Source organism: Toxotes jaculatrix, chromosome 5 (genome assembly GCF_017976425.1).
Source record: "Toxotes jaculatrix isolate fToxJac2 chromosome 5, fToxJac2.pri, whole genome shotgun sequence".
Taxonomy (NCBI): Eukaryota; Metazoa; Chordata; class Actinopteri; family Toxotidae; genus Toxotes; species Toxotes jaculatrix.
In genome coordinates this window covers 11,868,500-11,890,838 of record NC_054398.1, presented here as the reverse complement: position 1 = coordinate 11,890,838, position 22,339 = coordinate 11,868,500, and the positions used below count along the sequence as shown (strand labels likewise).

General features: G+C 39.7%; 2 protein-coding genes across 2 annotated transcripts; both read left to right on the top strand.

Annotated features, from left to right (window-relative positions):
* The first annotated feature begins 613 nt into the window (after window positions 1-613).
* Window positions 614-7,840, top strand: ube2na (ubiquitin-conjugating enzyme E2Na). The gene is made up of 4 exons (XM_041038613.1): window positions 614-731; window positions 4,012-4,258; window positions 4,852-4,992; window positions 5,700-7,840. Exons 1-4 carry the CDS (start codon window positions 702-704, stop codon window positions 5,744-5,746), a joined length of 465 nt encoding a protein of 154 aa, XP_040894547.1. The 5' UTR covers window positions 614-701; the 3' UTR covers window positions 5,747-7,840.
* A 1,922-nt stretch (window positions 7,841-9,762) lies between these two features.
* On the top strand, window positions 9,763-22,226 carry nudt4a (nudix (nucleoside diphosphate linked moiety X)-type motif 4a). The gene is made up of 5 exons (XM_041039004.1): window positions 9,763-10,335; window positions 15,186-15,296; window positions 17,955-17,999; window positions 18,308-18,395; window positions 20,414-22,226. The coding sequence occupies exons 1-5, from the start codon at window positions 10,237-10,239 to the stop codon at window positions 20,638-20,640; spliced, it is 570 nt and encodes a 189-aa protein (XP_040894938.1). The 5' UTR covers window positions 9,763-10,236; the 3' UTR covers window positions 20,641-22,226.
* Window positions 22,227-22,339: the final 113 nt, after the last annotated feature.

The window sequence follows — 22,339 nt, the reverse complement described above, 5'->3', positions numbered from 1 at the left end:
TTAATGTTGTAAAGTTGATGCATTAATATATATATATATGTAAACTGAAAAATAAGATTTTAGAGGCACTGTAGATGACTGTTTTGATGTCATCCTATTTTTTTTTCATATCTGTCTCCTAAAATGAGAAGCATTGTTCACATAGAATCTGCAAAAGAAATCTTTACAGATTTGTTTTTACAGTGTTCGTCCCACACAGCATTTCAAATATGTTCCACACCAGTTAACAAACTCTTGAAAATAATATGTTGATAAAATAAAGCTGTTGTTTCTGTGCCACTATCACAAAACCCAGAAAATGCCATAAATATATTTCTTTTTAAATAAATTTGTTTGTTGGGTAAGTTAAATGCATAATTCCAAAATAAATGTGTCAAAACCTTTGTTATTATAAGACCAAATCCTGAAGGATTTTATAAAATATTGTCAGTTGAATAGGGTTTATCATGAGGAGTTGTAGGACTACGGTGCATTAGTCTAATGTTTTTGTTGTTACACTTTCTAACCTTCATATTGATGCAGTTTTACATGACATCTGTGTTAAACACTGGCTGCACATCAGATGAGCTGCTGCTCTGCTCCGCTGTCCTCTCCTCTCCATCCTCTGTCAGGACGCAGAGGACCCGGAAGACGTGTGTTTGCTGTCAATGCCAACGACAGAGAGGAGGTACCGAGAACGAAAAGCCCGCATTTAAGACAAGATGGCAGGACTGCCCCGCAGGATCGTTAAGGTAATCATTTCACTCTTAAAACAGCAGCCTGTGTGACTTTTCCGTCACGGCTGGAGACTCAACAAACACAGTCTGAACTCCCAAGGCTCTGGCGGGGGCACAGTTTTGTGTGCTAACGTTAGCCACCAGCTCGCTAACGTTACTTTGCTAAAGTAACTTCCGTTTCATTCCTGTGCCTAGATACACCGACACACGGTGGGTTAAAAATACACCAGCGCTTTGTAAAGATGGCGGATAAACGTGCTCTGTGCCGGGCTTGTCTTTTCTAAATATACTTCTTAAGCACGATTTTGTTTACAAGTTGCTGCTGGCCACATTGTGATGCTAACTGAATGTCTGGCTAACCGTGCTAGCCCCGGCTAGTTTATTAGCTGTCTTTGAATAATAACAACAGAAACGTCAAGGTAACGCTATCGTGTTAGCCCGATACTCCTGATATTATACTTTAAATTTAGCCATATTTAAACTGAGGGTTGCATGTTTGTCTCCCTTTAAAAAAAAATCTACGTTTTTAAGTTAGTAACTAGCCGGGGGGTTGAACGTTTGCATCATAACTTGGTCACAGATGTGGTGAAGTAGAAACAAACAAAGTAGGGGATACTTGATGAGACCTTTGCCGCATGATCATGTTTGTATGTGGCAGCATCAGCAGGTGATGTTACCTAACTAACCAGTGAGGGTTGGGCAAGTTGGTTTGTATACTAAAGATGCTGTTGAGGGAGTTACATCCTCTGGCTTGAACAGTGTGATGCAGTGTTGTCACTGGCAGCTGTCATTCCTTTGCTTCTCAGAGGTGAAGTCTTCCATCCTCTGCACCACCCAAATGCAATCCCACAATAACATTACTTGAAGGGTAATGAGTCATGAGTTACAAGTGTATTTCCCTACATTGACAGCCATAGTATTCAGTGAAGATGCGCAGTGTTGTGCAAACGTTTTTTTGCACTAAAAGTTAAGTGCAGTAAACACAAAAAAAATCTAAGTCAAATTAATATTTGGCGTGACCACCTTTTGGTAGGTAGCTTGTTCCAAGCATCCTGAAGAACGTGCCACAGTTCTTCTGTGGATTTAGGTTGTTTCAGTTTCTTCTACAGTCCCAGGCTGACTCTTTAATTGATTCTTCATTTGATTTTCCTCTTTATTTTTTAAATCCTGTTCTACTGTTATGGTAATAGACAAGCCACACTAAGGCAATATTATATTATTATTTTTATTTAGGAAACCCATCAGTGCATAGCTGTAATGTGTAATGTTTACATTCATTCGCTCTGCTTATTTACCCTACAGTTGCAAGATGACAGCTTGCCTGATTTGTAAAGCAACTGGGCCTAATGTATATAGAGACCGATAAAAATGCGTTATAGGAATGAATGGTATGTAAGAGGAAGTTGCACAGGTGGGTGAGTAAGCAAACCACAGACAGGCTGTTGGTGGGAAAAGGTGGGAAGGCTGGGAACAGTACTTAGCGGACCGAGCCCTTGAGCCCTCAGAGCGTGTGACTGGGACTGGGAGCCCCTCTCCCGTCTGTGTTTTCACTGCATGGTTTTGTCTGTGGGTTATCTGAAACATTTCAGGAATCTCACTCCCAGTTGCATTCAGGAGATGAGGGTCGAAAACATGAGTGGGGACTGTTGACAAGCTTCATTTGATGCTGTGTTTTCATTCATAATTGGTCATAAGTATTTGTTCATTTATAGTCAGCTGTGATATGTATATTACAAAAGGCTTTATTTCAAACAGGCACAAAGAGATACTCTGTTTAAACAGATCATGAAAACAATCAAGGGGCTTTATATAGCAGGCTTTATATGTTGTATTATCAGGGCTACAGTTTGGAGAATGCAGATTGTACAATCAAGATTTGCAGTTAAAATAATGACATGTAAATCAGTGAGACTGTAATTTCCTTGTTGAAGGCATCTCGTCAGTGTGTCACTCATGCATACTTTGTGCATACCACACGTCAGATATCTGCTTCTCTTTCATAGTTAAGGTGTGTGTTTCTGTTGATCACTTGGCTGTCATTATGAGTTTGGAGAAGCCTTGCTGCAGTGGCTGATGGGAATGGCAGTAATGGTCTCCTGTGGCATGGTGGCTGAGTCAGTGTCACCTCTAAAAGACAGTTACATACTGCACAGAGTGTCTTCAGATTCACAGCATTGAGTCACTATTGCAGTCAACACCACCCTCCCCTCTGTGTTAAAGGATAAAAGCCAAGCACACTACAGTCCACCTCCTGCCTCTTGCCATCTCTGTTGTTAGAATAATAATGACGCATAACTGTTTTGCAGCTCTCAGGTGTGGGCAAGGGCTTTTATAAATCTGTTTAATCAATACTTTGACTTTTAAACAGGTTTTACCTATTGGCCAATAAGAAAAGCCTGAGTCTATTTCCAATAAGATGCAGATATTTTATAATGTTTAAATTCCACCAGTTAAGTGAACTGTAATGTTTGGTACTGGTGTAGCAGAGTATGAATTAGACCTTTATTTGTAGTTGCAAGGTGGCTGCAATCACTAAAGGAGATGAGCACAAAATACTCTAACATCTAATGCATATCTTTGTCAGGTGTCTTGGTTGTTGCCTTTTATATAGTTGGTAGACCTTTTAAATCTTTCTTGTAAGATGCTGACTCTTAAAGTACCCTAAGTGAAGAATATGTTCTTGTAAATACCAAAAATGATAAATGACAAATATTAGACCTGAAACCATTATTTTTAGTTACCAGAAAAATAATGCGCAACTGTTTTGATAATCAGTTGTCACGGTTGTTTTTCAAGCAAAAGTAGCACAAGAATACTCTTGTAATAGAGTCAGTGGTACCTCTTTCATTCCCACTCTGCACCTAAACAGCTGTTCTTGCACTGTGTAACTTGGGTTGATCAGGAACGATCTCCTGCGAGAAGTGTGTAGTGCTTTACAGCACTATGTCCCACACTGCCAACTACGAGACTTCAGCTTGCAATAAGAAGAAGCTAGCTTGGCATTCTCAGTATAGACATCATGGCAGAGGCAAAGAGGCTAGCTCAGTGGTGTACTGGCCATCAGGCATTCTGGGACAAATCCCAGTGGGCCGTTGCATTGGTGGGCCAGTGAACCGTCCAAAAATCCATGAACATTTTAGCGGCCTTGTCTGACTCCAGCCTTGTCTGTGTCGCTGTCATTCAGTGTGCACATGAGAGAGCACCTGGTTCTGGCTACATATGTAATCAAGCCAAACCCAACAGAGTTTTATTTTTTCACTAACTAAATTTATCTTTATTTCTTTTTTTATACTAGGAAACTCAGCGTTTGCTTGCAGAGCCTGTCCCAGGCATCAAGGCAGAGCCAGATGAGGGCAACGCTCGCTACTTTCATGTGGTCATTGCAGGACCTCAGGACTCACCTTTTGAGGGGGGCACATTTAAACTTGAACTCTTTTTACCAGAGGAATATCCCATGGCAGCTCCTAAAGTACGCTTCATGACCAAAATATATCATCCCAATGTAGACAAGTTGGGAAGAATATGTCTAGACATTTTGAAAGGTAAGTCGGTAATGTCACAGTTACTGCGTAGGCACGACAAAGATTGTGTGTTTCATGACCTTTTGTCTGACTTGGAACCATACTTCTACTTTCCATACTTCTTCAGCTGTTATCTGTGGTTTGCAGTGTGTTTTACCTTGAAAAACATGTATTGTTCCTGACATTATTAAGTATTACAGTATTAAAATAATATATGACAGAAAATGTGTTTCCTCTCAAGCAGCTTTAACAGTGACTGCATCTGTTCTGTCTTTGCCCTCTTAATTTAGGTTTGTTATTGTAGGAGAGCCTGTATGTATTATGTCCTGTGATGTTTAGCCTGTGAATGAAGTGAGGGATTTGTCAATTTCATCTTGCTCAAAAGATCAAGGGCCTCTTTCGTTACACTTGTGACCCCTAACTGGAGCTTTCTGCCACTACTGCTGCTTATCACAACTGTCTCTTCACTGGCACTTCAGCTTAAAATAGATACACTTTTCCTGTGCATCTTCTTCTTTACTTTTTTTCTCTACTTTCAACATCTTGCACTCAGTTGTTCCTCTGCTTTTCTTGGTTCTCTTGGTATTAATCCGTTTTATTTTTTTTTCCCCCAGATAAATGGTCACCAGCTCTGCAGATTCGCACAGTGCTGCTATCAATCCAGGCGTTACTAAGTGCACCCAACCCTGATGATCCCCTAGCAAATGATGTCGCAGAGAAGTGGAAGTCCAGTGAAGCTGAAGCCATAGAAACAGGTGAGAACTGTGATCTGTCCAGGTTCACCAGAGGCTTTATTACACTTTTTATTCAGCTCTTGTAAAGATTAAAGGAATATCCAGCCTAAACACACATACATACACCAACGCAAAACACAAAGTACTTTGCACTTCCAGGTGTATTTTTTGTATTTGGTGCTGCATTTTTCTTGATGAGAATTATCTCTTCTGTGTGTAACAGTTACTGAAAATATGATGAAACTACAATATTTAATGAACTAAAAAAATATAGTTTTCATTAAAAAAAAATAATAAAGATTTTTTATTTAATTTTTTAATACCATAATAGCCTCTTATTCTGTCCTCACTTTGTGACAGGGTATTGTGGCACAAAAGGAATGTTAGAGGGGTCCCTTGTGGTCATTTGTGGTCACTGCATTAATGATTCAAATTTAAGCAGCAATAAACCGGCAGGGATGGTGTCCCATTTTAGTCATGAAGATCAAAAATGTCATTAATAATTTATAGCACCTCCACGCAACTCTTTAATATGTTGGAGATAGTTGCTGGTCAGGGCATGGTGTGTACGGGGAGGCCTTTACAATACATGTTACACAATGCAGCCTCAGTGAAAAGCTCTTCATTGCTAATTATGGTTCAGAGCCATATTGGTCATTTTTACGCAACTCATCTTATTAGTCTGTTTTGTTTTTGTTTTTTTTTGTTTTTTTTCTCCCACTCTACAGCCAAGTCATGGACCAGGCTTTATGCTGGAAACAAAAATGAAGTGTAGAGCAGCCTAACAAGTGGAGACACAAATGGAAGTCAAGTGTGAACACAACTCCTCATGTTCTGCCAAGACCTCTTCCTACTTCATTTGCATTTAAAGGACACAGTCTTAAATATATATATTTACATATATATTATAAAATAAACATGAATATAATGGAAAAAAAACAACTGCTGACAGTTGGTGATTTAAATGCACACTAGTAATGAAAAAGCTCATCTTTGTCCTAACTCACTACTGTTGAAATGCATGGGCAGAGGTTTTTAGATCTTCTCACCTGGCTTTCTTTGTCCATTGATTTTCAGGAGGCTTTTGCATTTAGTGGGGAAGAGGGTGTCCTATGTCCCAGGTTTTTGGCGGGGGGGGGCTGGAAAGGGTGAGGAGAGGGTGAGGAGGAAAGACTAGCTGGTATGTGGTCAATATGGTATACATTTTATGTTTGTTTGTTCTTTTTTTAAAACTTTGTTTTCTTGTGTTGCTGTTTGTTAATTAAAAGCAGCTAACTACTACTAATCCACTGTATGTACAAGCTCACCTGGAGACAGACCAGAGTTTTGTCCTGTGTACGTGATGCAGCAGGACATGTAAGCAATCTTAGCCATGCATCACATCTGGCTTTTATTAAATACAAAATAATATGACTAAAAAACAAACTGAGCCTGCCACATTTACTTTCAGCCACTCTCAGTGTAGACTCTGATGTACTGTAGGATTGGAGATGGTGAGAGAGAATATGGAGGACAGGGTGGATATTGTGGACCTTTCCTTAGTTTTAACACAGTGTATGTTTTATTATCATATCCAATCTTTTATATGTGAATTTTTCTTGCTGTTGCCATACTAACTACTCTGCTTATTCCCCTGTATGTCATCACAGTCTAAATATACAAGGCTCAGTGGTTTGTTTTTTTCCAATGGTATCTATTTCACAAAACAAGTGTTACATTTAAAGGGGCAATGTGTAAGTATTTTATTTGAAAATATGAAAAAATTATCTAAAATTCTAAACAGAATGTGAAGAAATAAGTCTTTGTGCTGTGTTGCAGAAGTTACTGAAGTTAGCATGCTGACCAGCTAACCCTGTCCCTCAAAAGGAGATAGTGAATCACTGTAGTGTCCAGTCTGGCACTCAGACCAACATGAGAGGATGAAGAAGTAGTAACTGCAAGTGGGCTATAAACCTGTTTTGCAGCCATCCTCTCTCAGCGACATTCCTCCATTTTTTACTCCAACGCAGCCTTTGATGTTACTGCTCTTGCTGCTCTCCCTCGAGCTCCTCGGCCTCTCATGGCTCGTCCTCTACTCCTGACACCACTACATCTCTCCCGTTTCTCTGATTGGGCAGACTGAGTGTGAGATGGTTGTTTTCATGGTAGCAGTGGAAGAAAACAGGGTAAACTAGTGTGGAAAACATTACTCCCCAATCCATGCATGTTTGACAACCTGTCAACAACTGCCCTTTGCTGAGGTTAGGTTTATTTTAGCTAACATCAGCTCAATGTGAAGGTGAGGGTTGAAACTTGGTTGTGAGTGGCCACTGATCCCAGTGCTTGAACATTCACGCAGCATTCCCTCATGTGGCCACTGATTGGGCGGCCCTACTGGGATTTGTCCCGGTATGCCAGATGGCCAGCTGGACTATGGCACATGGGAAGAGGAGGGGGGAAGAGGGACCAAAGAGTGCATTTCATTATTTCTTTTGATAGGGATCAACACCCCAACTTTCTTGTAATATCCTGCCCTCATATTTGTTTGAAGTATGAATTTGAGAGTTGGCCAATTCTTACACATTGCCCCTTTAAGATGTCAGTTGTTTGATGACATGAGTAGGTGCTGGGGGTTGGATGTTGAAAGTCTGACCTGTGTGAGATGAAGTACTGGGTTGTTGTGGGATCAAATTCCAAAAGATCAAGGAAGGCTGTGACTCTCAATTGTTGTAATTGGTCTTTGGCTGAAAAGTCTGTATTCAATTCACTGTTTGTAAATTCATTCTTTCTATTACTCTGGGGAGGAAATGTTTTCCTGCTCTCAGAATGCTATGAAACAGTTCACCTGCATACTATTATGTTCTGTAAATAAAATCTATTGATTAATAAATGCCTGTGTGTGATTCCTGATTGGATACATGTAAGACAAGTGTGATGGTTTAACACTGATGGTTTAATTTTCTGCCCTTTAAATGGACTTTTATTCAAACTTGACCAGGTAAAGCTTCACTTTGAAAATTAAAGCAGCTCGACTGTCAGATGTGTGTTTTATATTTCCTCTGGTTTCCCAGCCTCCATTCTGTCTGACCACATGTTCACAGGTTTGTCTTTTGTTTGTGTGCGCTCAACAGTGTGGGATGAGTTACTGACCGAAATTCTAGGTGTAAGAAAAACGAGAATAACAATAGTGTACTAAAAAATGGAAGAACAAACGACCGACCTATGGACACTATAGAGGCTGTCAAAGCAATGCACACTAATCCACTGCAATAAATAAACAATTAATTGTGCTTATACATTCAAATTCCCCCTTTCAGTATATTACACAGAATACTGTATATAACATGAATGCATTGTTATTGTGAAAAAACAAAATGTCAGTAACATTTTAATGTAGCTGCTTGAGGTGAAGCCAGTTTATACTAGTTGTACTATATTATTTGGTAGTTTAAAAAAGCAATACAAATATGGTCGACACACACTGGTGCCACTTATTTAGCCTGATTACACCTTTACAGGACAAGGATTTTGGTGTTCCCATGTAATCCCCATCAAAGTTGAGCACAAATTAAGCTTGAGGTCTACTCAGCCACAGTAAGTGAAAACACCTGTGTGGGTGTGCGGGACTTTCTAAGTTAATCATATGTTTTGTAAAAAATTTAAGTAACTAGTAGCTGTACTTGTGAAATAAATGTAGTGGACTATAAAAGTAATCTAAAATGTAGTGAAATTGAGGTATAAACAAAACATGGAAATCCTCACGTAAGGTATAAGTACCTCAGAAATGTACTTGATTGAATATACTTCTCATTGTGTTTGAATTGAAAACCAATTTTCCTGGTTTACATTAGCAGCTATTTTTTAATCGCTTCTACCTCTGTTAACTATTAAAAGCTAGTCCAAGCACGACTAAAACACATCTTTATTAACATGATACTGTTATGTTAATGCCATCATTAGAGTACAGATACATATGATATGATATATGACATATATGAATAGTTGTAGATGCCCATATTCTGATTCTGGAGACAGTCCACAGTGAATAAATATCCAACTAATCAGGCACTGACTTCAGAAAAAAAGATGAACACATCCTGTTTTTAAGACTGAAGACTGGCCTCATCCACTAGAGGGAGACCTTGAACTTTGGAACTTTTATACTCAGTTTCACATTACGATTTTCATCTACTTCGCCACAAGAAGCGTGTTACTGTTAATAGTCAGAGTGTAACCACCAGGCTGCCTCACTGGACTGAAAGTGGATTCAAGCTTGCGCTGTTTTGTTTATTTGACCTTAAAACAGAAGGGAATGGTCTTATGTTAACTTCAGTTACTATGGGAACTTGTTTTATCATGAGAATCCAAATCCGGCATAATTGCAATTCATACTAAGTGGGATATGCAACGATAACTGATTGCCAAATGGTGTATTTGCTTGTTCTTTGCCCACCCCTCTATCTCCTCCTTAAAACGAATTACTATCTGTGCACTGATATAAAATCTATGGATTAAAATGGGGAGAAAATGAGAGAAATGGGAAGGTTAATGCTGTTACATGGGTTATTTACTGTTAAAAAAAATATGGGATAAACGATGGGATGTTTGTGCGTCATAATGTTGATTGTAAACCGATTCGTAAAGAATAATTTCTGAAATAAAACAACCGTCATCGCAAACTAATACACTTGAATGACCCTAATTTGTCAGTGAACGGCACTCCTGGTTGAAGATCTCAAGAGCAGCACTTGAAGGCAGCATGAGTTATACCGAGAAAGGCATCACTAACGCGCGCGACGTTTTTAGTGATCACTGTGCCGCGTGCAGCTGCCGCCTGTGTAAGGACCATTTGATCCACGTTGGGCTCATTAATCGTCCTGTTAATGATGAACATGAGCCTCTCTGTAACGCCGGAGCTGACTGGCAGCTTGTTGCGCAGCTCTCAGGTCAGCTGGTAGCAGCCCACCGACCTCTCAGGAGCGAGTGAGCGTTTTGAATCATGCGTGTTGACAGCGGCACTAAACCACGATGGTAGGCACAATACACGACCAGAAGCAGCCTGACACTGTCTCACGGTGCGGGAATGAATGAACCGAGGACACCATTTTTAACTGGGACTATCTGAAGACGCTGAGTTGGGAGTATTGTGGGGATACGCTACCCCCTCCTTAAGTGCCGTCTCCCGCCGGAGCCACTTTCTTCAGCGTTTGGTTGAAGCCAGATTTTCGCAGTTCTCAAACATTTTCTTTTCTGACCTTTTCCGGCACTCGACGATTGGATACATATATGATGAAGTTTAAGCCCAACCAGACCAGGACGTACGACGGAGAAGGGTTCAAGAGAAGAGCGGCGTGTTTGTGTTTCAAAAACGAAAAAGAGGACGAGGTAAGGTGTGTGTGTGTGTGTGTGTGTGTGTGTGTGTGTGTGTGTGTGTGTGTGTTGACTGCTGTAGTTGGTGGTTAAACTGTTTGCAGTGGTCGCCGTGAGGGCTTGATAACTGACACAGTCAGTTATCATTACAGTAGCCTGCTTTATCAGTGTATGTTAACAGAGCTTTCGCACACATAAAGTAGGCTGTGGTTCAGTTTAATATTGTGTCCGCGCGCGCGCGCGTGTGTAAGTGCGTACACGTGTCTGATGTTAGTCGAGGTGTTGGGTAGATGCGAACATAACTTGGCGGAGGGTCCAAATATTTGACCTATTAAACAACAGGGGGTCTTACAAGCTGGCACCCGCTGCAACCAGCAGCCAGCAGGAGACCATCATTTCCATTTCCTGTCCAGGAGGAAATCCAGATAACTCATAATTAATAAAGGCAAGGCATCCTCATTGTGTTCAGGTAGTAACTGCGCTGGCTGAGCTGTTGTCAGTGACAGTCCTGCCCACTCAAGAATTTATTTGATGACATTCTTTGTTAACTGCAGATGCATTTCACTGGTCTAATATTGCATGTGATTATACACTTACATGTAATACACCCCAGCCTATAATTACCACCTGTCATTATAAAATCTTGCATCTACATTCACACACATACTTAACACTGGCATCAGCTGATGTGGTTTTTATACAAGAGCATTTCCATATCTTCCACATGCCATTGTGATCAGTCATCCTTTGCACAGGCAGCATTCTGTTGCTGCTGCATTTCTGACAACAGTGCCCTGGAGTGCTGGAACGTTTGTCTCATTATTTCATATTAAGTCTGTGTTTAATTATAGGTCACAAAGAAAATTAGCATAGGCAGGACATTTCCATCAGAGACCCAGTTTTCTCACACTCTCATTCAAAAATGAACTGTAAATTAACAAGGCACTTTTATAGTTGACTATCAAATGTGATATGTTACCTCATATACTGATATCAGATCTATCATGCAATGTAACAGGATCTTGCAATGTGGAAATAATTAAGTCTTTGAGGTAGTTAGTAGTTACAGACTGGGCGGGGGCGGGTATCTTAGTGTCTGCCCAGTGACGGTAACCCCATCTCAGAACCTCATGTGATAGGGGGAGTGGGGTCGTAGGGGGCTGGGTAGTGGGGTTGAGTGTTACACTGTGTGCTAAACACCAAGTGACCTATCAGCTGCAATTTATAGAAACAAGGTGCAGGCACTTGCTGTCCCCTGACAGATTTGCTTTCCTGCTCCTTGCACTCTCACATTCCTCTCCCCATCACTCTCTCTCTCTCTCTCTCTGCAGCTCTTCTGCATGCTCTCTCTCTCTCTCTCTCTCTCTCTCTCTCTCTCTCTCTCTCTCTCTCTCTCTCTCTGCAATTCTTCTGTGACATATGTGCTGACATATGTTAGAAGTCACTTTGATTATTATTGATTGCACTGGAGGATGATGAAATTGTCATGCATTATATGCCATGCTGGTCTTGTCCTTCATTCTTACTGTTGCTGCTTTGATTGCGTGTGTCACTTTTAATGTGGTAAACTATCCATCCAGTCTGCGTGCCTGGTTTACTGTCACTTCCTCATCGTGTCTGCTGGAGTCCAGGAGGACAGAAAAGTGCTAGACAGGATGACCTCACATTTTTTGTGGCAATTTTATGTTTTTTGGCCATGCTTATTCTTTATGTGATGATACATGCTGTAATTAGCGAATAAAGTGTTGTGGGTAATGATCCTATACATGAGAAAGTGTCCCAGTTAACATGTACATCTAGTTTCCAAAATTAGAATCTGGGGTTGGGAAGTATGGTTGAAATCAGTATCACAATATTAACAAGAGATACCAATATATAGTAAATAAATATACGTAAGATCACATTCAGAATGAAAGCATTTTTTGCAAAACATAAAAAATGCTGATGTAAAAAACAAGAACTTCAGTAACTCAATTTTTAAATTAATTTTAATGAGCAATCATCATTAATTTTGGCAAAATGTTTGTAAAACAGTACCGCAGTATGTTTCAACACAGTATGTTTCTGCTAAAAAGCCAATAAACAGTAGTGACCTGGACTGTTGCTCAATCCTTTTGGGGTCACAGTCTCAAAAAAAGAAAATTCTAATGAGACTTTCATTTTGCATCATATTGTAAAGTTGTTTGTATTATTGTGGTCAATCACTGTACATGGGGTGACTGGACCAGAAATAATAATAAAAATAATAATCTGAAAGACATAGAACTTTCTTTTATGTTTTAACTTTAATTTGACTTCTTGCCACATGGTGTCCGATTCATTTAGCTTAGCATGAGCATAATATCTGCAGTGTTTTATCCAGGTTGTGATCGGGTGTGATCAACTTTAAGCCAAAGTGGATGTGTCCACTCAAAGCTCTCAGTGAGGTGTGTGGTGCCTGCTGGGGTCATTAACCTCCTCTGCTAAGCTCTTTTGTTGTCATACAGAAAGGCAAATGCTGATCCAGTGGTTTTTGAAAAGCCTTTTGGCTATGAGTGTGTGTGTGTGTGTGAGTGCGAGTAGCTGCGTACGTGCAACTGCCTACGTGTTTCACATGGCGTTTGTGTGAAATTGCGCATGCATGTGTGTGTTGTGTGCATTTGTGTCAGTGAGACAGCAGCCAGTGTTTCTACAGTCCCAGGAGGGGGGGAGGGGCTAGATAGGGGGGGTCTCAGATAGAATACTTTTTATAGGCACTGTATTGTAGGTTTGCTGAAGGACATGTATTATCTATAATTCTGCTTGCTTTAAGGAATGCATCCTTTGACCTCTACATTTTGCATGTAAACAATTTCAAATCATAATGTGAACCATGACATTTAATGTTTTTTATGTCTTTTTATTTTGTAATAAGCCACTGCAAAGAGTGAAGAGGGGAAAGTTCGAACTCTGCAGTTTTTAGCGCCTACTGCAGATTCAGGTCATTGGATGTGATATCACATGACAGCAAAATCATTTTTACCTCCCAACCTGGCCTGTTGTGCATACATAAATACTGACAGTGTTGCTTGTGTTAAGAAAACAAATTTTGTCACGCCCACGTGCATTAACGCACTTATACCAGTGATCCAAGGCCTTTGAACAGGAGCTCTTTGTGAGTTCTAAGTTGTCGTTTTATAGAGTGATAATTCTTGATGCGGTTGATGAATGAACAAGCTCAGCTAACAGCGAGACTGTCCAGATACATTTCGAATGAAGTTCTCTCTGATTCCTGAGATTTCATGTGGGTTTTATCTTACTCAGTTTGACCTGGTTACAGACTGAGTTACGGCTGAGGGTCACACAGCATGAAGTTTCACTCATCACAGTAATTTCTGTGCAACTGAGACCAGCTTTGACGGCACTGAAGATGTTATCATTAGTGCTCTTCACAGATCTGCCATACTTCCACTATCAGGTCTCAGGAAGAATGCAGACGCGTCTTAAAGTTGGGAAATCCCTGCTCTGAGCAGATTTGTTTGGTTGTTCGATATACAAAGAGCAGATTTCTGGTGCTACTTTTTAATCAACCTTTGCTGTCAGGAGACCTTTGAGAGGGTTTTCAAGTGCTGTAGAAGGCAGTGGCTGCACGTGTCCAGCTAGCTGAAGGCAAAAATCAGAAAGTATTCACATGTGAACTTAATGTGGCTCAGTGTGATGCCAGATAGGGTTTGAGGTCAAATGACTGCATCTCTGGAGGGGCACCGTGCTGAAAAAAGACTAAACTGCATGTGTTTGAGGTCAGTTAAAGATAGTGTGTGGCTTTAGTTATTATTTCAGATTAGACTTCTGACTTTGTCGTATTTTATTGCTCCTCAGATTCTTAATGTTAAGTCTTTGCCAGTTTTTTAAAACAAGTTCATCATTAAGAAAATGATGGTTGAAATGAGATATTGAGATACATGTTTTCTGTAGGCTCATTTTACTGTAGGTTATTAATGCTATCAATTTTTTTACTAGAAGGGCCTCATTATAGAACAAGGCATTAACTAGCATTAAATATAATAAATGTTATAGTCAGTGGAGTAGTTGTTTTTAAGGTAGTTGACCTTAACAGAGACATAATTCCCATCTCAGATTTTATTCATAAAATCTTTGTGTCGGTTGATGGCAGAGACCTTGAATATTGGCAGCAATTAATAACAAGATTGTATTTGCAGAAAATAATAATGATTTATATCATTATTATTAAGTGTGGGTGTGTAGTATCCTAAATATGACTCTCATTTGGTAATTTTACCCTTTTTTCCAAATCTAGGGCCTTATAAAAATAAAATGGCACACCGTAAAGGCTTTTTATGGTTTTGACACACAGAAGAAATGTTTGTCTTTCATCCTACAAAGTTTGGTGAGGCTAGGGACAATACTTGCCAAGATATTAATGACCTAGCATGGCTTCCCAGATAAGAGATTTTTGATACTCTAAAAATCAAATAATCTCAAGGGCTGAAAAACTATGAAAACCTAGAATGTGAACAGAAATCTTTTACAGGCCTTGGTTTTGGGGCCATTCGTGACATGGTTTGAACAAAATCTGAAATCTGAAAATCTGCAATAAGCTTATCAGATTTGACAAATGACACTAGTTACTGTCATTCACTTATTTTAATTATGTGGTGAAGAGCATGGCGTGCACAACAGCCCGATCCACATCACACTCATGTTGCATTAAGTAAATGAAGTGATTGACTGGCACGAAATGTGAGATGCCAAATGAATAGTACCACACTCAGCCGCCACCAGACACTTTTAGTGATGATGGACTCTAAACTTGGGAATGCCTCTGGTGTGTTTTTGGCACCCGGAACTCAGCAGCAGAGACCTGATGAAACCTTTCTGCTCGGCAGGTGCTACTGGTGAGCAGCAGTCGACATCCTGACCAATGGATCGTGCCCGGAGGAGGAATGGAGCCTGAGGAGGAGCCCTGCGGGGCGGCCGTCAGGGAGGTGTACGAAGAAGTGAGCTCATTGCACACGCTTACCAACTCTGTTTGTATTTAGATATTATTTAGATCCCAGGAGAACACTTTTGTCAGTTTTTGCCTGTGCAATCTGAAATCATCTTTCAGAGACTTGGAAGTTGTTTAAAAGAGGTAATTTATCATCTTCGTTTTATTTTTGAAGGGGATCAAAGTTATAATACTCTTGCACAATAATGATTGTTTGATTTGGTTATGGGAATTTCCAGCATGTGAACTGTGGAAGTCAGCTGATCAGCAGCATTGCTTTCACAGGCTGTGTGGTCATGAAATGAAAGTGGAAGATAAACAATAAGCAAACAATAAGACTGTGAACTGGGTCATTTCATGTGTTGAACAGGTCTGGTGTGGAAGCCAACTCCCCAAGAGTCAGATGGTGGAATTTCCCACAATCATGTGAAAAGTTTTTTTTAAAAATCCCATCTCAGGCCTGCATTGCCATGTGATGATAACCTTGACATAATCAGGCAGTTAGCCTGCAAAACCACTGGTATGACACTTTAACCTTATATAACACAAGCAAACTTGCACTATCATGCATGTCATGTTTTATCTTAATAAGTCAGCACTGCACTTTCTGAAAAAAATTGCATCTATGTTTTATACATTTTCACTGGCTACAGGAAGAGACAGAAATGATTGTTGTTAAAAACAGAAATACTTGGCACTTATTGCCATCACTGTTCACAGTGTGAGATGCTCCCACTGTTTTGTGAGCCAGATCCAGATGAGGGATAGAAGTATTTGGCAGTGATGCACAAACGACCAGTTAATTGTTCTGTGGTTTAGTAAAGGGGTTGCTGGTAGTTGGCCAGAGTGTCCGCAGCAGAGTGAGCTGTGAGCTTCTGCCTTGTGTGCTGACAGCTTTGAAGTATGGCAGTGACATTTGGGAAGGGTTTCCAGTTACCCACATCCTGTGCCTCCCAGTTCAGACATGTACCTGAATTTAGATGAGCTGCAAACCAACTACTATGGCAACAATTCAAAACGTCATGTTTTAATACCCCACTGTCAAGTTCGACATCACATCCACGCGACAGTTTTAATTTGTGCACGTGTGAGATTTTTCAATCCTGTTAGGCTATTGTTTGTAATTTATTATTTTTCTTCTGTAGCTACTACAGCAATCTCAGATCAGGGTTTGACAGAAGTGCTGGAAAATGTCACTACAAATACAACCATGACAGTTTTGTGGTTTGTTACTGTAGCCAATAACTGTGTCCCAGCTCTATACTTCATACTAAATCTAAGCAGGTTATGAGTATGCAATGTATTTAGACTGGAAAAATTACAAATTGTGCATATTGAGAAACTTTTGATTTTTCTGTGTTTTGTTTTGCCACAGTGCTATGCACAAAGGAAACTGAGAAGCTGCTTGCAGCTGCACAAAATTAAAATAAATGGCAAATTATGGTTAAACTACCCCAGAAAGATTTCTGGGAAGCAAAAAAAAAAAGTATTAAATCTTTTAGAAAGATATTTTTGCTTTCTCCTGGTAAAGTTCACTTTTCACACATATAATTCTGTTCATTTCTTGTGAACTAATTGCAATTAGAGTTTACAGTATATAGTTTATACTATGTTGTTGTTATGTTAGTATTTTGCATGGATTTAGGACACGGTAGTTGTGTCTGTCTGCCTGTTGTGGGGTCCTAGATGTCCTAGCTGATCCTGGCAGCTGTAAAATGGTCTGAAATATGTCACACAGCAAGGGTCACAAGTGCTAAACAATGCCATGAGCTCCTGGCATGCTTCTGCTGTCCTGCACCAGGTATAATTTTTTTGCAAAAAGTTGATTGCACATGTCTCTGAATCCAAACTTGAGACATGCTGCACAAGCTGCCCAGCTTCATTAACACACTCTTAAGCTTTTTTTTTTGTTTGTGAGAAAAAAAAAAAAGTTGGAATCAAGCACTCTGTACTTGTGACCCCCTCTCAGAGTGCTGTATGTCTATGAGTTTTGACCAGTCAAACTGAAGAATGATGTGAATGTTGTTTAGTTCTCTGAAGAGGTTAAACTATCACTCTCATACAAGAAAAAACACACATCTAAAAATTAAACATGTTTTTTTTTATTGTGCACACTGGAAATTATCTGTGATATAGTTGATGGCATATCCATAGCAAAACCCTGCTGCCATCGTCCTTTTAAAAATAAACTTGCAGAAGCAGAAATGGAGGTTGACCCGTGCAATGTACTTGTGTTGAGCCCCTCTGTTTCGTCATCCTGTCACTCAGACTATGTTTAGGTCTACCTGCTCATCCCTGCTATGCTGTCTCACAGGCACGTGGCTATGCTGGGATGGTACCGAGCTGCAGGGTTTCCTTTCCTAAATAAGAAAAATGTTCAGCTGAGAATGTGCATACACGTTAGAAGAGAGACAAGCTGTTCCTAATACCAGGTCATGTTTTCTCGCTGTGTTGCAACTCTTTGAAAATATCGCACAGCGAGTGTTTTCATTCAGTTTTGTTTGTGTTAGAAGGATAAATTTTATCATCTCCTCTGAACTTAAATTTAAAAAAATCTACTTAATGAGCTATATGCACTGTTGTGTACTGGCAATATACAACACTGTGTGGTCTCTGAAATGTAAATGCATTGAATGACTGTTGATATGTTTTCTACATGTGTGTGCAGGCTGGTGTGAAGGGAAAGCTTGGCAGACTGCTTGGGATTTTTGAGGTAAACTTGTCGAACTGTCATGGAAAACTGTGATAAATTCTAATGTGGTATATAATACATTATTTAACACTGGTCAAAATCCTGTGTCAACTTAGCTGGCAACCCTACTGTCATGTCTAACATGCCTTCAGGTGCCAGTCCTCAGAGTCAGTCAGAGCATTAAGTTATCTTGTTCATGTAGTGTCTATAAAAAAACCTTTTTACTAAGTTAATAACAGTTTGCACTTCTCGTTATATAAAAGCTTTGCATGCATTGCATTGATACAGTGTATAGCAGTAAAGTAGTGTCTTTATCTAAACCTTTGCAGCACAATCAGGACCGAAAGCACAGGACGTACGTCTATACCCTCATAGTGACGGAGACACTGGAAGACTGGGAGGACTCTGTCAACATTGGTATGCTTCTGTGTTTGTCTCACTTTGTCATATCACTAAACATATATATTTGATTTTTGGGGCAAGACTATTCTTATTTCTATTTTGAAGAGATTTCGGTCCTCTTAGTCACATGAGATGAGGGGCACTTAAATAATTTGGTAGTTAATTAAAGTAAAAAATAATTAAGGCCTTTCAGACTACTGCACAGAGGAAAATTAAAGGTAAAAAAAAAAAAAAACCTTTTTAGGTCACATGTCAGAGGGTCAAGTCGGAGTCGAGACCAGTGAGTTATTATAGTTTGCAAATTAAGTATAATACATTGTGGTTAACGATAAGACTGCATAATCATTATTCATGAGCAAATTACAGCAAAGGTTGTGAACCAGTATTCCAAGTTATGCTCAATTAAAGTGACTGACTAAAATCCCAATAAAGGAAAAAGTTCAGAAAGACTCAGGTTGTCACTTTGTAAGATGAGAAACGGGGACACATACTTTTCGATGAAGTTGAACCACCTGACCTAGGGTGTTTAGTCTTAAAATACAGACGGAAAAAAATGTAGCATCAGTTTGTCGTCCTCCCTTAAACACAAGTTGGTAGTTTAGTGGAACTTAAATTAACCACTGCACACAATTTCCACATTATTGATATTTTGTACCAATTTTTGACTATGTCCTCGCAAGCATCAGGTTTAGACAAATACTAAAGTGAGGCATCGCTACTCCAGTGTTATAATACCAAAAATCCCTCTATTTAGTTATTAAATTAACACGATTAAATCTGTTGATCAGTGACAAATTAATCTGCAGCTACTTAATGATAATGATGATTGATTGTCATTTTTCTTCATTCGTGTTCTCAGTTATGAGTTCTTGCTGCTTTTCTCTTTCATGTGATAATAAACTGAATATCTTAACATTTTTGACTGTTTAATCAAAACTGACATTTTATAGATATAGATCAAAAAATGTATTAATGAATTGAGGAAGTAATCAGCAGATAAAAATGAAAATAATCATTACTTGCCCTTGAAATAATATTCCATTGCTCACCTTTTTGCTTCACTATTGCTAAAGCTGCTCTTTGGTTTATGCGTATGGGCTTGCAATGAAGTATTGCCAAAAATAAGTATCACTATTTGTTTTGAATGTGTCTGGTATTTTTAATCTAATGCTTCTCAGGGAAAAAAAGTGGTTGTGATCATTTACTTGCTTCACCTACAGAAATAGAGTTCAGCCTGTTCACAAGGGGGAGGAATGTTTGCTGTGCCCAGTTGTTTTCCAGTTATCATCACCCCCCCCCCCCCTTACTTGTCCTCTCTTGCCCTGCGCGAGGGCTGAGACTGAGCGGAAAGGGTCCAGCACTGCTGGTCTAATTTACTCCCCTCCTCTGCTGAAAGGCCAGCGGTGGCGTACTTCAGGGTGTAAACATAAAGTGGGTGAATCCTCCCCTCTCACACCACCCTCTGATTATCACAGGCTGCAGTGAATTCCTTTTGGGAAAGACTGTTTGTAGTTGAATAGGCGGAGGTGATAGGTTTGAGTATAAATAACTCCCAGCTGACAGTTTACCACACAGATCATTTTTATGAAAGATGCTTTTTTTAGTTAGGTTTGCTGACATGAAGGCTTCATAAACACCAACCAAAGTAGGTCAGGAATGCCCATTTCCACTCTGACTTGAGTGCAACAACTGTGTTGTATAATACTGTGGTACAGCAAATTGCAGCTACTTTGCTTGTCGAGCAATCTTACTCAGTTCTCAGTCACCTATACAGTAGCACTGCCAAAGAGCTCTGGTGAAGAATATTAGGTGTTGCAGTGCAGTGGCAGTTTCATCTTACTTATCTGTCAGTTTCATTGAAAATACTCCTGGTAAGGCATTGAAAGGGATGGCAGCACACGACCAAGCCTCTAGTTGAGGGCAAATGTACTGAAGTGCCATTGAACATAACACCGAACATCTACCTGTCAATCAGCCTAATCCATGTGCCGACAACTTTCACTTTCTTTGTCCTTTCTTTTACGCTCTCGCAGGAAGGAAGAGGAAGTGGTTCAAGGTTGACGAAGCCATCAAGGTTCTGCAGAGCCACAAGCCTGTCCACGCAGAGTACCTACACAGACTTACAAACACCTGCAATCCCACGTGCAGTACCGCGTGTAACCCGACTAACGGCAACAGCCCGAGCTCCCAAGTGACAGACAACAACGCTCCTCACTATGTTGTTTGCTCCTCACAGGGCTCAGATCTATTTAACAGATAGGAACGGCATCAGCAGTGAGCGGTTCTTATGAGAGGACGTGAAAGTGGACATATGATCTGAAAAAGACTTTTGCATTCATTAAATTACTAACGCAGCCTCTTAATATGTACAGTACGGACTTCTTGAAGTTGATTTGAAACGCTTTTGAAGTGGGCTTGAAGAGTGCCAAAACGTTTTCCAAGTATATTTAATATTTTATATGTATATTTTTTACCATCACCAGCTAATAGAGCAAATGTGTTGCTTTAAAGCGTTCCGCTTTAGACAGATTTTCTCAGTGTGTTGCTAATGCACCTTTTCTAGTCTTACATGTTGAATATTTGATTGGCAGTGCAGGCAGTGTTTGGTTGGCTTCCTGAAGGCCAGTACTGGGAAGTGCTGTCTCTTAAAGGAAGTCCTATCCCCACAGTGACTCACTGCCAAATGATTTCATTCTGCAAGACATTTTGAAGAGGAGTAGCTACACGTGTATGAATATTATTACTACAGTTAATTTTTTGTGATCTGTTCTGACACTTGGGGAGTTGATCTACTGTCACCTCACCATGGTTCAAGTCCTCTGAGGTATTTCGCCTAAAGAGAGTGAGGGCAAAGTCTACGTTGATGTACCAAGTGTGAACAACATTGCTCCTCGTGTATCTGCCACAAGTACACACAATATTGTCCCTTATCACTAGTAACAGTGTAACACTGTAATAAAGATTAGAGGAATATCTGCAAACCAGCCACCACACTGAAATGAAGGCTTAAATAGTCCTGCCTCAAATATCCTTTTATTTGTACATATCTCAGATGTTTTCACATTACAGTTACAGTATACCGGCACAGTTCAGATAAAGACCAGTCTCTGTGTAGGGGAACAGACTTGCAGTCAAGTAATCAAAACTCACAAATGTGCCAAAGAAAGATAGTACTTAACACTACAAACACTTTTGTAGATTGCATCATACAAGAAATTATACATATCTTCACAAGAAACTATCACTAAGTGCATTTGACAAATGTGAACTGTTAATGTCTGAGAACACAATAAGGGGGATTTTGTTTTAGAGGACAGTTACAATGTGTTGTGCTTTAGTCTGATTCTCTTAAGTGCCTTCACAAACACAACAGTAAAGTGTGTTTAGTTTATAAATACTGTACGTCCCACAGCACTGAAGCAGTGCAGACTGCCTTACACACGTGGAAACCAGCCCCCTTTTTATTTCTCAGCTTTGGTTAGATTTGAACTATAGGATGTTGAAGGAAACTTGGGTTTGTGGTTACAATTGAATGTACAGTATTTAGTATGCATTAACTGAAATTATGTATGTGTCATGGGGAAATACCCCTTCCGGCCAGAAACAGGAAACACTGCGGCCAGGCTTTTTTTTTTCTCTTTTTTTTTTTTTTTGGGTCAACACCTCAGAAAGAGAGGTCAAAAACAAATTATGTTATAATTTTAATTTCACTTTGACTATCAGTGGCTATTATACCTGGGATAAAAGGAAATGTCATTTATTAAGCCTTTTTTCTATTTGTGTGTGACTGGAATATTCTGCTGTGCAACATCATGTTATAAATAAAACCTTTTAAATAAAAAAAAACGCTTATTGATTTCCCCATCACCACCGTGTTTTAATCAGCGCTGCAGAACGGGACAGCACTTGTGTATAATCTTGAATATCAACAGACTGTGTCCTGCTCAACCATCTTCTCC

Excerpts from the sequence above, each read along its gene's own strand:
- ube2na (XM_041038613.1), top strand. The coding sequence starts at position 702 with ATGGCAGGACTGCCCCGCAGGATCGTTAAG. Across the intron at positions 732-4,011 it reads TGCCCCGCAGGATCGTTAAG|GAAACTCAGCGTTTGCTTGC; the intron begins GTAATCATTTCA and ends TTTTTATACTAG. Across the intron at positions 4,259-4,851 it reads ATGTCTAGACATTTTGAAAG|ATAAATGGTCACCAGCTCTG; the intron begins GTAAGTCGGTAA and ends TTTTTCCCCCAG.
- nudt4a (XM_041039004.1), top strand. The coding sequence starts at position 10,237 with ATGATGAAGTTTAAGCCCAACCAGACCAGGACGTACGACGGAGAAGGG. Across the intron at positions 10,336-15,185 it reads AAAACGAAAAAGAGGACGAG|GTGCTACTGGTGAGCAGCAG; the intron begins GTAAGGTGTGTG and ends TCTGCTCGGCAG. Across the intron at positions 18,396-20,413 it reads GGAGGACTCTGTCAACATTG|GAAGGAAGAGGAAGTGGTTC; the intron begins GTATGCTTCTGT and ends ACGCTCTCGCAG.